The 14,536-nt window shown below is 39.0% G+C and overlaps 1 protein-coding gene across 1 annotated transcript in view; it reads left to right on the top strand.

The window, feature by feature from the left end:
• HECW2 (HECT, C2 and WW domain containing E3 ubiquitin protein ligase 2) overlaps positions 1 to 14,536 on the top strand; it is a 185,091-nt gene that overhangs the window by 48,933 nt on the left and 121,622 nt on the right. The window contains exon 2 of the mRNA XM_065413387.1: positions 12,427 to 12,534. Within this exon, the coding sequence (XP_065269459.1) occupies positions 12,427 to 12,534 (108 nt within the window). The remainder of the gene's footprint in view (positions 1 to 12,426; positions 12,535 to 14,536) is intronic.

Raw genomic sequence — 14,536 nt, 5'->3', positions numbered from 1 at the left:
CTTTGACCTGTTGGGTTTCTGTTTTGAGGGGCAATTTTATTTTGCGCATGGGCTGTTCGGTATCTTGTGCAGCTTTTGAGAAATTCAGTACAATGTTGCAGTGGACAGTGGTGCGGTCAGCGGGACTAAACCAAGTAGTGCATTATTTGGATGATTTTTTTTGTTTTTTTGTTCATTGGGCGAACCAGGTCAGAGGAGTGTGTTCACCTGTTGGACACATTTCACGCCCTGGCTAAAAAGTTGGGGGTACCCCGAGCGGAGGAAAAAACAGAAGGCCCTTTCTTAGGGTCAGGAAGGAATTTTGGTTTTGTTGTTTTTGTTTGTTTGCCTTCATCTGCGAAGCATGGATCACCTGCTGGGATCATCTGGGCATATTCCACCTAATCAGTTCCCTGCCATTGTCGGGGCTGTGGGCATTGGTGGGTACCTCTATCTCTCCTGTTCTCTGCCTTGGGCACACAACAGTTTATGCTCCTGAGGCTAAAATACTTTAGTACAACTAAAGTAATTGGGCTCAATATAGGGGTCTCTGGATGATATTTAATGGCCAGTGATCTATAGATGAGGTTAGACTATGTGATCTAATGGTTCCTTCTGGCCTTAGATTCTATGAATTGGAGAAGTATGCAGTTCATTCCTGAACATCCTGTGGATCAAAAGAGTAGGCTAAAAAGTGCTAATCCTCCTTCCTAATATGTAAACAAACACAGTATAATAAGCACAAATAACTTTGGCTGTCATTCAAGTGGCGTTGTCCTCTAGTATGTTCCCCATGGAGAACATTGGTCAGAGATAACCTCAGTTTGGCTTCCTGTATAAGTGGAATCCTTTTCTTTTTTTTTCTTTTTTTCTGCTTTTTGCCATGGAAAAGGCTGTAAATGTATTTTCCTTTGCAGTTAAGCAGAAAAACACATTGCCAGCATATGAAAGCTAGAGTTTTAGGAGCAAATACACACTCTGCAAGGCTGAAGGAGATGGATGGCAACATTAAATCTCTGATTGTGGGTGTATAAATCTGAGCATACTCATTACTTGTAGAGGGACTGTAGTACTATTTTGCAGAAGGCCAGTACTTGGCCCATATGTTAGAGTCCAGAACTCTGACCTATAGCCTCATGGCAGGTTGTTAAATGCTTTCCTCCCCTTCATGTGGTGAAGCACAACTGCACCATCCCTGCGTGTATCACATATTGTCAAAGTGTCTTCTATAAGAGGGCAGGAACCAGGATGGCTACTTATCTCCCCTGTTAAGCAGTAAGATTTTAAGTGAGTCTATTATCTTATCTGTTATATTTGTCTCTTTCTGCACACCACCTGTAGATTTAACTGTTATGTCTTAATTAGTCAACATTTTAGAATCCCCAATAGCATAAGTAAATTGTAAGGCAGTCTTCTTAAATAGATCAAGAATATGGCTCTTCTTAAAACATTAATCGGGCTTGATTTGAAAATAATTAAACCCTCATGCATATGTATTTCTCACAACCTGTGAAAGCACCTACTGTGTTTCTAGAGAGGACATGTGTGCTTTGAAGTTACAATGTATTTTTCTCTGTTTCCAGGATAGGTAAATTAATTGCAGCTATTATCTTGACTATTTCAGTTTAAAGTCAGTCTTCCAATAAGTGCCTGGGACTGATCCTGAAAAACCCTTGGTCAAGTATGTAGACCAACTGAGTCACTGTGGAGCTGCTCACGTGAGGCTGAACTATTTACACAGATAAGAGTTGCACTGTTCATCCCGTAAGGCCTGATGCTGACCATAGAATTCAGTGTGAGATTTGCCATTGACATAAATTAGAGAAGCCTTATGCCAGCTGCCAGTGGCCACAAGTAGGGATTCTAGCAGTCAGATCAGCTGGTATAAGGGACCCCTAACCATGCTGCCTTTCTCTGCCCCTGCCACCTATGTTGCCTTTGAGGAAGGGGTGGCCTAGCAGAAGCAGCTCTTTGCCACCCGTTGATCCTTTTGTGCTGAGGAATCCTCCAGTGGCTGGCTACAACAGCTTTATGGCATCTTTGCACCAGCAGAATGACACAGAGCAACCTGAACTGATCTAAAATAAATGGCTTTGCAGGGAAATCATACAGTGTGGTGAAATACCGGGAAAACAAAAGCCAGCTTTCCCAGTGAGCTCCCCACTGTTCTTTGTTGTGACTGGCTTGCTGTCATTTCTGGGATTTTAAAGTCCTCCTGTTTACATCAGTCTGCTTAACTACATGTGGGACGTAACTCGCTCTTTGGAATTCTCCCATGGAAAACTAAAGGAAGGAAGCTGAGGGAGGATGGAGCTATTGCATCCTGTACCCTTCAGAGGGGAGTGGCCACAAATAGCTTAGTTTGAAGGACGTAATACTTTATATATTTTGACTTAGGATGTTTGAACCTAGATAAGCCCTTGATTAAAGGAGGACAGTCAATTGTGTGTAACTGGTGGAAACTCCTTAGGAGTTTGAGAACATCCTTCTTAAATCCCTTCCTTATAATGACAGAAGGAAGAGAGAAAATGCAGAAGCACCTTTTTGAAGTGATGATTACACAATGATGATAGTATAGTGTTAGTTCTTCAACACTGAGCTGCACTGTCTGGTTCCAGAAGGCAACTTCTGTAAAACTTACCGCATATCATTGGAAAACAGGGCTGACGCATGAATAAGATGAATCATGCAGAATACCTCCCATTGAATGTCTCATTTTCTGATTCTCCAGTTCATTAATTGGGTCTGATATGAAGGAATGCAGTTTAGGATCAGCAGAGATCCTTTGCAGTAGTGAGGTAAGGCTAGAACGTGCAGTGAAGTGTGGATCCTTTACAGGCAACTTTAGGATTGTATTAAATACGTGTTCTATGTTAAAATTGTTTCCCCCCGGAAAGCCTGTGAAACATTCACAGTCGGCTTATACTCTGACTTTTATCAGAGTATAAATCGCACTTAGTCACTTAACATTTGGAAGTAGGGGAAGGTTGAAAAGGGCTCTGAATTGCATTTAGTGCATTTTAAGTGAATTGCTTTAATACAATTTATCTAGAGACTTGCTTTCCGGGGATGCTTTTGTTCACAAGATTTAATTTGCTTGCTAAACTTTAAGAAGAGGAGTGAGGCCTCGGGATTAAATTTGCCTTCTCCCCTTAATGTGTGTTGATACCACTTTTGATTGTTTTTAAGCATTTTTTTGCTGATGTAGAAGAGAAGTGAGGTTGTTTCACTGCTTAAAGTACACACACAAGATTCTCCAGCGAATTAAGTGATGCTTCTTTTATTGGTGCCCACAGAACTCTTTAATATTGCAAAACCATGCGTCTTTTTACAGTGTATCAAAATGAAAACTGTCAGTGTGAGAAGGTAGGGACAGAAATTTGTGCCTTGTCAACCACATTAAGCCAATACAGATTTTTATTAAACACAAAGAATTCTAACTGAAACAACAAGGAATCAATGAAATTTACAACAAATATTCTTTGTTTTAGTTGTTAGAATTCTTTGTGTTTAATAAAAATCTGAGTGCACTTACGAGCATCACAATAAGAACTAGGATTGATATTTTCAAAGCAGTGCTGTAAAAGTAATGGATGTTAAATCCCCGGCATTTCATTGAAAATCTCAGCCTAGAGGTCTACTGGTGATTGGTGCAAAATTAAGTCCTGGTGTTTTGCATTACTGCCCAATAATGAAAACAAGCAACGTAACTAACATTCTAGTAAAAAAGAAAATACATAGTGAAAATGTTCAAACTTGAGTAAAATGGAGGAGAGGCAGATCATTCTTTGTAGTATGTTTGTTAGAGGAATTGATGTCAGGTCAGTGAAACTCACCTTGAGACAAAAATATACTTGTTAAAAGAATACACTCGCTGCACATCAGTTTCCGCAGATCGGGTGACACTTACTTTAAGAGAACACCTGACAGAAATAATAACTTGTCTTAGAAGGATGCTTTGAAACCTTCCCCAGACTGAGATCCACTTTAATAGCTTCTGTAATGCATCAGAGCACAAAGCCACCCCTTACCGCTCTCTCGATAAATAGATGTGGAATGTACGTAGTCTTCAATGCACAATAATTTATTGAAATTCATCTAAAATGCTGAATGGCCTAAAACTTTGAAAAATGTAATTTAAAGATTGTTTTAAATTAAGTCTAAAGAACACAAACAGTTATTTTAAAAAATAAAGAAAGCTACAAAACAAGCCATAACAAATCAGAAAGCTTCACATAAAGTAAAACAAATAAATTCCAGAAAAAGAGATTGAGGTAAATCCCAGAGGAAGGTAATAGATTAAAGCATGGACAATGTTGCTAGCATCATGATTGGTCTTTTCCAGGCTGTGCTGCATGAATGTTTTTGAAGAGCTTTAGATTGCAAGACCCTTCTAAAGTAATGAATGATAATGAGGATAAAACTTTTTCATAAATAAAGCCATTCAGCGACTAAATATATTTGGGATCACTTTTTCTCTATGCTGTATATCACAAACTCTTTTTAAACCTACTAAAGGAAAGGAATTGATTTATACTAACTTTTTAAGTAGTTATACAGCTATGGGTAGCATATTTTTCTTTTTCACAGTGTGAATAGTCCTCCATGAAGGTTCAGTGCTGGAGTATGTGAGTTTTAGAATTTATTTTTTTTTCAAAGGGACAAAATATTTCTCTAAGTTTGCGCTCAGTTTAGCTGATACATGTTACAAGCTGTTCTATAACGCAAACTAATGAGCCTGTAGTTGTCTTGTCTCTGTGTTTCATTATCTGCAAGTTTAGGCATTGGGAGCCAGAGCCATCTTTATAAATGATGCTTCAGCAGCAATGCATTTGTTAATTATGTGAATTCAGAGATAACATAGTGCAACCTTGATTATTCATTCCACACTAATCCAGACTTTCCTATTATCCAAACAGAATCATGGGTTCCCTGATTTAAGGTGAGAATGTGACTCCGTTTCAGATAACAGTTGGTTCCATTTAAGTGCTGCTCTGATAATCAAGGAGGGGCTGCCTGAGTGGCTATTGTAGGGGGTGTTCCTGATGTTCTTCATCGGTGGTGTTTAAGAAAAGAACTGTAAGACTAAGCACCCACAACATCTCACTTACAGAGTGCACACTTCAAAGCTTGATGACTGGCTTCCATGTTTATTAACTAAAGATTTTGGGCATCCTCAAACTAGGTGAGTTAGAAGAACCTCATAGGAAGGACCTTCACTTCAGAACCTTCTTTAAAAAAACAAACAAACAAACAAACAAAAAAACCCCACACATTTGCATTATGAGTTTTGTGAAACAATATGAAGGATCCATTCTGATTGATCAAGTAATCACAATGATCATAATGTAATGCTATCAGAGAGACCTAGTAACATGGGCACTAACTTTCTGGCCAAGGAGGACTCGACAAAACTCCTCTGAGCCTGTCGATGTGGCTTCTTATTTGGCCAGGGAAGTTGCTCTTGAGTGATGGAAAGCCTTTCCCCATTCATACTTTTCAACAGTTTGGATGCTGCAGGCCAGAGAAACTGAGGCCAGAAAATGAGCATGGATCTGCTCATGGCCATTCAGAGCACTGTTACTATCAGGCTAGCCTCAGGCTTGGTAATTTTGTAATGTCTTTAGAAGATTCTGTTTTTAACTCTTATCATTTGTTGGTATTTTATACAAGTTGATTCTGAGGAGGTATATTTTAGGGAGTTTATCCTTTTCTTGGGGCAGAGTAGCAAAAAAGATATGACACACAGAGTTTAATAAATCTCTTTTCCTCGCTAGATGCTATGGGATTTCTAATGTCAGATACTCCCCCTTCAGCGGCAGTGCAGTTCCTGTGTTGTGAGATACTAATAAATGGCAATACATTTGAGCAGGTGTGGTGGGTGTGACTCAGAAGCAATAACACTGCTTACTAAACTATCAGCCTTTGAGAATATTTGACTCTTTAAGTGCTTGGATTCATATTTTGCTGAAACACTTCATTTTCAAATCCCAGTTTACAATTTCAGCTGATTAGAAGAAAGAGGAGAAAACAAGACCAGTTGAAGCTTGCATTCTTTGATGAGGTAGCAGTAATATGTACTTGAAAAGACTATGCCAGTGGTTCTCAAACTTTTTTTTTCACGGACCACTTGAAAATTGCTGAAAGTCTCAGCGGACCACTTAATAATCTTATAATCTTTCCAAATGTTGTTTTTACCGTTAACTAACTATTGTAAAGCACTTTGGATAAAAGCGCTATATAAAAAAACCCCTTAATAATAATGATTTTTTGTTCTACAAATAAAAGCACACAACTCGTATTTTAATATCAGTAGTCTTACCTTTCTAATGCGATGGATGTGCCCTCTCTCCCCCGCTGCAGCAGCCCCTGTGCTGGGGCTGGGAAGGAGGGGTGTGTGTCTCTCCCCGACCACAGCAGCCACAGAGCTGAGACTGGGAAGGAGGGCCATCTCTCCCCAGCAGCTGCAGCCCTGGAGCTGGGGAAAGTTGCCTCATTCTCTGGCTGCCACAGCCCTGCATGTCCCAAATTCTCCCCCACCCCCTCTTCTCACCCCACTGCCCCCTCCCACCTACCCGCTATTCCCCCAAGGCCACCACCTCACCTTACATGGGCGTCTTCTCCAGGGTCCAGGCACCTAATTAGTGGAGCCACGCCTGCATGGCTCCACTAATTAGGTGGGTGGCCCTTCATTTTCTTGTGTGCGCCCACCCACCTTAGAGGGAACTGTCCGCGGACCACCTGAATGGAGCTCGCGGACCACAGTTTGAAAACCTCTGCTCTATGCTTTAAGTCTTCAAGCCTGGGATTTTTGTAAGTATAGGAGAAACCTAACCCCTACTGATAATTCCACATTGAATGTAAAACTACTACAGTGTACCCTATTCTATCATTCCTAGGCAATCAATATATTTTCAACAAAGCAAGAATTATCAAGTAAGGGAGAGCCTTCTGTTTTGTAGTTATATGACAGCGATCGTTAGTCGTCTCTCTCGATTTGAGACATGAAGCCGTGGATCTCTCTTGAGATATTTAGTCATGGATTTAACAAATATAGTAAATCTTTGATTGCCAACCAATCAAAAAAGGTCCTTCTTTCATGGTTATTATTTTTTTAGAAGATTATATTTCATGCATTGGATAATGTAGCTGTTATTATGACTTTGTAAATGTGGGAAAAATCCCAGATGATATTTTTATAGCTCTTTAGTATTTTGCATATTAAAATGATATTGAATAAAGTCAAATATGTTTTGACTGGATGCCTGTCATACGTTTTGCATAGAAAAATGAGCTGCTCCATAATGGTATCTTGAAATCAAATTGTAATTTTAAAAACACCTGATATGATTTTTGTTAATCAATGAAATTTAAAAAACAAACTTTGTTAAACATTATTTTTCAAATGTTTTCCTCTTACAATTCGAAATCATGTATGTCAAATCTTATTCGGTCCCCAGGATACCTAGTTGTATGGATTTCTGACCCTCTCTTCAGACTTGGCCTTGATTCGTCAAACAAAAGGGTGTTTAATTTTCATCGTACCTGTGTGCTTGGAAGCAGCTCTACCAGCAAGGTCTTTCAGTTTGGATAGGGATGCAGGCAGAATGGCTGCTCTCTGCCATAGGAGAGCAGGTTTAAACTCTGTCTGGGGCTCCATAGAAATGCTACCAGTGCAGACTGCTGAGGGCCATGGGTAGAATCAGGTGGTCTCTGGAGACTTTTCTCTGGGAGAAAGAAAATTTTCTGTTTCATTTTCTCCATTCGAGCCCTGTAGATTCCCCCATTTCACCTTGATATAGAACTCCCCATCCAGATCTTTCATTGTGACCGTCTAGCCTCAGACCCATTCAAAGTACGCAAGTACTACTACTTAATTAGCCAGGAAGACCACACCAGAGTGATTCATTTCTTCTGACGGCTGAGGCTATCCTCTCTACAGAAATCCCAGTTTCTGTTGTAATTCCAGGAATTCAGTCCAATAATGGCTTGTGTGTTCACTAGTGTTAGAATGCCTGGTGGCTAAACAGGGAATATATTGTCAGTGTTACTGTAAAAACTGTTTATCCGAGGGAACAAAGTAAAAAGACAGCAATTAAAAGCCGAGACAGCATGATGAAGCTAGCACTATAGTAGAAAATGGAATAAGAACTATAAGAATAGCGCAGTTAGAGTCTGAAAAGTGACTTTGTAAAAATGGCAGCTTCTTACTCAACAAGGCTGTTCGCTATACATATCCCAACATATGTCTGTTGACAGCAATGACACAAATTTGTTTTTACTCTAGGTATCCCTGCAGAGTTAACAATGGAAAGGAAAAATGAGTTGGCTTCTATTCCTTTTTGCGCATTGTCTGCAGGATTGTTCACTAAGGTCCAGTCAGTTATGCCTGTGCAAAACTGTGGGCAGTAGTAGTTTTGCACAGTTGTCACAGAAGACACAATTTGAGGACATTGGGTTACACAGGTGGATCTGGGAGCCTAATTTGTCTGAAGAACTTTTATTATTGATGATGAGGCAGGAGAAGAAAAAAATTCATCTTGATTCTCAGATTCCAGGTTTCGTTTACAGGGCTAGTAGTGGTTTGTTTGTTTGTTTGTTTTTATTTACTCATAAACTGAACAGTTTGATCGGGAAGTAATTGAGACGTGGTAAACATGGAACCACTTGATACTATTTGAACAAGTCATTTTTTTGGAGTAGATCAGCACTTTAAAAGAACTTAGCTGAATCCCACATCCACCAAATTCTACTACATCATTATGTAGCAATAGTTAATTTCTAGAGCTTGTTGTATCTGATCAAACATTGTTAGGGTTTTTTTCCACCCAGGCAAAGAGATAGTAACCACATACAGGAATTTGGGGATCTTGCATTGTTAGAGCGGAAATTTGATTTGGCAAATTACAGATGTATGAAGACTGTATTTTATTGCATGTTATATGTTGTGGTCACTGATTTTAGACAAATTGTTTGGCACAGATTCCAACTCAGTCAGCCAGCTGAACAAATAGCAGTTGGATTAACTGCCAAAAATGGGTCTACGATTGCTTAAAATTGAAGTTGCCCATGGATGAATGCAGTAATCCTGGCCTGTGGCTTTCAGTCCTCTTCAGCATTTTGACTGCAGTTCAACAGACCAAGGACCAAAGAACTAGTTTCTGAGACTTTAGTTTAGAGTTTTAATTCTGTGTGTTTGTGTGTGAGAGTGAGAGAGTCAGTCCATAGGTAGATTTTGTTGTTGTTGTATATTTGTATATTAGTTTAGTTTTCGTTTTTATTGGTGTGTAAGGAAAAGATTTTTGTTTGTTTGTTTAAATCCAAGCATTGAAGTTTTAAATTATCTTCCTACTGATAATCATTCTTCCAGTTGAATGACATCACACAAATAGCAAATAACCATATTAAAAAAAAAATTGCCTCGCCCCCAAACAAACAAACATAAATTATGTGGATTGAGCTGTCTCGCAAATCTGTCATTTTTATTAATTTCCCCCACCTCTCTGTTATACTAGCAGTTGAAGCGCCAAGGCTGACTATACTTGATTTAGAAGCATGGTTAGAAATGGCAGTGTTTTTGATGAAAGGGGAGAGAAGCAGGATGCTAACTATGTAGGATATTGTTTTACATCCTGACTAAACAAATTGAAGTGTTAGGAAAATCTGGAACCTTCTCAACTACTCAAGATTTCAGAGGCAGCTTGCACCTTGTGCAGTTTCTTCATTTAAGGCCTGATCCAAAGCCCATTGAAGTCCATGGAAAGACTCCCAATGACTTTAGTGGATGACACAAAGGCCCCTTGGCAAAGGGTCCCCTCTTCTTTGCAAACAACTCTCATCTCAGACCTGACAAACTTGCGTCATCAAACACACTGCTTACAGGGTATTTGTCCATAAAGGGTAACATGTAAGGTCTCTGTTGAAAGCTTGTCACTTATTAATGTTCATAATCTATGCGTGATGTGTGTTCAGGTAATGTTTAAGGATTAGTGTAACTATATTGACATTTATGCCCTTATGGCCATAAGGGTAAAAGACATCACCAGGGAGTAATATCAGGTGATGATAGCTTACTTATGCATCAGGGAATTGCCATCCCTCCCTGGTTAGCTGGTGAGGTAATGAAAAGTACAATTGTCTACCATTGCCCCATCACAGAACAGTCAATGGAAAGATATCAAAGACAACTGCAAGCAACTGAAACCACATGGAGGTTTAAAAAAAAGGGGGGGAACATTATAGCAAACAAAGGGAAGAGACACTCTGGATCCATTCATTGAGGAGACACCTTGTTGAGTGGGGGTGTTTTTAATGAAAGGTTAGATCCTGGTTCATGTGAAGCCAACAGGCCTTGCAACAGACTGAACTTTGGGTGGGAACCTACTTTGTTCGATAGGAAAGGTAGCTATAAATAAGTGCAGGCTCTGCTTCAAGTTTTATGGTTTTGTTTTGTAACCATTTGATTCCATCACTGTCTCTTGTTTCCAGTGGAATCTGTTCTTTCTTAAATAAACCTTCTTTTGTTTCATTACAAGTGCTGTGTGTTATATAGGAGTGGTGGTTTAAAGTGAAACTGGTAAACGGGTACTTTTTTGGTAGCTTATATGTTCTTCTAGGTAAACTAATTGTATAACTAATTGTGGTACCATGATTCAGGAGAATACTGTACACACACAGAGCTGAATATTCAGTGTAGAGAATTCAGCTAAAATATATATATATATATATATGTATATATATATATGTATATATATATATGTATATATATATATGTGTATATATATATGTATATGTGTATATATATATGTATATATATATATGTATATGTGTATATATATATATGTATATATATATGTGTATATATATATATATGTGTATATATGTATATATATATGTGTGTGTGTGTGACATTTTAAATAATAAAACTGTATTGCTCTTCTTTTCTTTCTTAGATAGCATACACATTTCTAGGAACATAGGGCTGAATTTTACGACCCTCATTCATGTGAGTGCTCTCATCAAGTCCAAAAAGACTACTTGCATGAATAAGGACTGCACATTAAAACCCACAGAGGGCTAAATTTTCAGTGAATACATTTTAAGAGTGTAGCAATGTGCACTCATGCCCGTGCAATTAAATAAAAATATTTTTTAAAATTAACATGGGTAAACAAGTGCAATGAGAGGGAAGTACCTGTGAGTTATGTGCCTACCAAAGCATTTGAGCTCAACTAAACTTGTAAAATATCAGGGTGAACTTTTTGTATAAATAATTCCACATTGACTTACATCAGCTTGTCTGTTGGCAGTCAACTCCTTTTGTGCACTCCTTTGCCCTCTGTGAACAGCTTCTCAGCCGGCATTCCTTTCATTCAAACAAGAGCCTGGGTAACTGAAAAGTAAGTTGTCACCTGGTGAAAATCTATTTTTATTGATGCCAACACCAAAATGTTAATTAACTTAAAAGAGTAAGATTTTCCCCTCCCAATCCTTCTTTACTACTTCACAGACACCATGCATTCTATTAAGTGCCTGATCCTGTACATTGCTGAGAGCATCTTATAGGTTTTGAACACCGTGAACGCCTACTGGAGTCAGCTAAGAACTGAGTGTGCTGAGTTGCCCTATAGCAGTTGCTTGGCATCTTGCAGGACAAGACCTTAAGAGCATTAAACCTCCTCCTTTCTTCTCTTTGTTTAAAAAAAATATATATTAAAAAGAAATTGATGTACCTGAACCACTATATTGCTGGTCTGTCCCTCGAGTTTCAATATATTACAGCTGGGGAATGCTGGATTGTCACATGACAGAGAGAGTGGGACAGCTCTGATGAGGATGTACAATGTGGCACCTCTAAAATGAAAAACATAGTGGTGTTTTCAGTTGTAACATGCTGCTTGTTCCCATTAGCCTAGATATTGAAATTAACACCAAGTGAAGTCTTGTAATTTAATACTTTGCCTTTGCAGGTTACCTTTAACAAAACGCCATACATTTACTATATTTATATATCTGTCTGTTCTCTTTGCATAAATGGATATAAATACCAGCAGTGAAGTGAAAGGCCATTTATCATTGACCGTTTAATCTGAGTTCTCAGAGTCCCTATTTTAATCCCCATCAGTTTGGACAAGAAACTACCACAAACAAGCATTCTATTTTGTGCAAGATCCAAGATTAATGGTCTTTTGGTTTAATGGGATACTCAAAACAAAACAAAACACCAACCAAACCAGCAGATTATAAAGAAAATGGGTTATTTACCCAAAGAACTGTAGATTATTAAATGTGAAATAATGTTAAGGCCTCTCTTTCTTGTTGCTAGTCATTTCCTGGCTACTATCACCTGACATCTATCTGGGTTACATGCTGTGCAGAATCCACTGATGTTAGTGGCTAATATTAATTACCATTTTACAGAAAAGGGTTTTCTTTTTGCTGTTCTAGATGAGAATTCTCCTGCTAATTTCTGGGATTCCAAGAACCGGGGAGTGACAGGCACGCAAAAAGGACAAATCGTATGGCGAATTGAACCTGGCCCCTATTTTATGGAACGTAAGTACCTATGTGTGTAATACAGGGTGGGCATGGACATGGAAACAAGCAGTCCCTAGGGGTTATTAGTTGCTATGACTTTTTGTCAAAGTCTACTAAACAAAGCAGCTTATGGTTAGTGATATTTCCATGTCTGACAGCATTTTGAAATCACCTCTGTTAGCTGTTTTTACACAGAGCCATGCATTGGAAGGGAAAACTGAACAGACCCTAGAGTTTTCCTGAGTGTGTTTAGCGTATTGCCACATGTGGGGCTGCTTTGTAGTGCCCCTGCAGCACCAGGCATGGCACTATAGGCGTGCCCTGCCTTAGTCTAGAAGTTGTGTCCGCTAGGGATGTAAAATATTAAACGGTTAACCGGTAAGCATTAGTCTTACCAGATAACCGACCCTAACCATTAACCTTCATCCCCGGAGTCGGCCAACATTAGCAGCCAGTCAGTCTGTCCCAGTCCCATTCCGTTTAATTGGTTAACCGATTAAATGACATTTTAATCCTTTAAATGGTTCATTTTTTAAACGGATATTTACATCCCTAGTGGCCACTGGAGCAGGGTGGCCCTTGCCATCAACTCGGCATCATTATCTAAAAACAGTCAAATAGAATAAGAAATGCAGAGTTTGGCTGTCTGTGCTTTTAAAAAAAACAAACCTCAAAGGCAAGCACTTAGTCCTACCTAAGGCCCTGACCTGGTCCTGGGACTCGGGGCTGCACTAGAGAGCTCCTCCCCTGTTCCAGTCTCATCCAGTTCTGCCTCTGAGACTGAGAAGAAGCAGTCAAGCCTCCTTAACTGTCCTGCTGGCTCCAGATTAGTCACTGTCTCCTCCTGTCCCTTCTACATCTGTGGAAATTAAGTCTTGTTGGTAACCTGGCCTGAGCAGGGGCATGTCATGGCAGCATGGGGGCAGAGAAGAACTGATAGACCCCTTCACAGTTATGTATAGAGGAAGTAAGGGTATGTATCCCTGGGCCGTTGAAGCACCCTTTGGGTGCGTTCTAAGACATGCAGCTGAAGAAAGATGTGCATTTTTACTCCAGGAATGTTCTTCCACTCTGAGACCTAGTTTATAGTAGGAAAAAAGATACTTCTATATGTAGCACCATACATATGCTTGGCCCTTTAGATAAAAGTTGTAAGAAAATGGGGTCCCTGCCCCCAAGGAGTTAATAATCTGTCTGCAATCATTATTCTCTTTGCTGGTGTCCAACTAAGTAAATCAGCAAGAGTTCGTGAGAGGAGCTAAAGGCCCAGGGGTATGAAGAGAGGGTGTGGCTGGTAGGGTGTTTTGACCCCAGATCTTTAAAACTTTTTCCCTGTTCCCTCTCTGTAATAGCTAGAGTGTGATAGCCTGGTGCAAAACTCACCTTTTACACCTTCCTGTCAGGAAACAAGTGTTGGATAGAGCTGGGTAGTGGTTGCGTGGGGAGGATGATTGATTCTTGTATCTATATTATTGCTAGAGGATTTGATTTGATTTGATTTGATTGGACATAATTGACAAATCTGGTTGTTAATGTGCTTTTAAACGATTTTCAAGGGTGTCCTGAGCAGTGGATGATGGGAGCTTTTATTGTAGAGTAGTAAAACTCCAAATGTGTAAATAATGAAATATATGCATGTTTTGTTTGTAATAAATACATATAATTTTGGGGATCTTTTAAAAAAAATTGACAAAAGTAAAAGGTTAGAGTTGCTTTAAAATTTTCTGTTATTTTTTTAAATGAAACTTTTTCTGGAAATTTTCTATTTCAATCATTCATTTTCTGTTTCTGTTTTATTTTATTTTATTTTATTAAAAAACTGAATATTTGCAGGAGGAATTTTAGGGAGAAAAATCAAAACTTTTTTCCACCATGACTAACCGCTGTACATATCCTTCAAGAAGTGTTATGTACCTTTTAGTGTGTGTGTATATATACATTTTATTAAGTGTATTAAAATACACTTGATTTTTAGAACAGCCATCTATCCCATCAAGGGTCTGTGCATTTCATAACATAG

The sequence above is a fragment of the Emys orbicularis genome, chromosome 11, assembly GCF_028017835.1.
Source record: "Emys orbicularis isolate rEmyOrb1 chromosome 11, rEmyOrb1.hap1, whole genome shotgun sequence".
Classification (NCBI taxonomy): domain Eukaryota; kingdom Metazoa; phylum Chordata; order Testudines; family Emydidae; genus Emys; species Emys orbicularis.
This window is presented reverse-complemented; position numbering and strand designations above follow the sequence as displayed.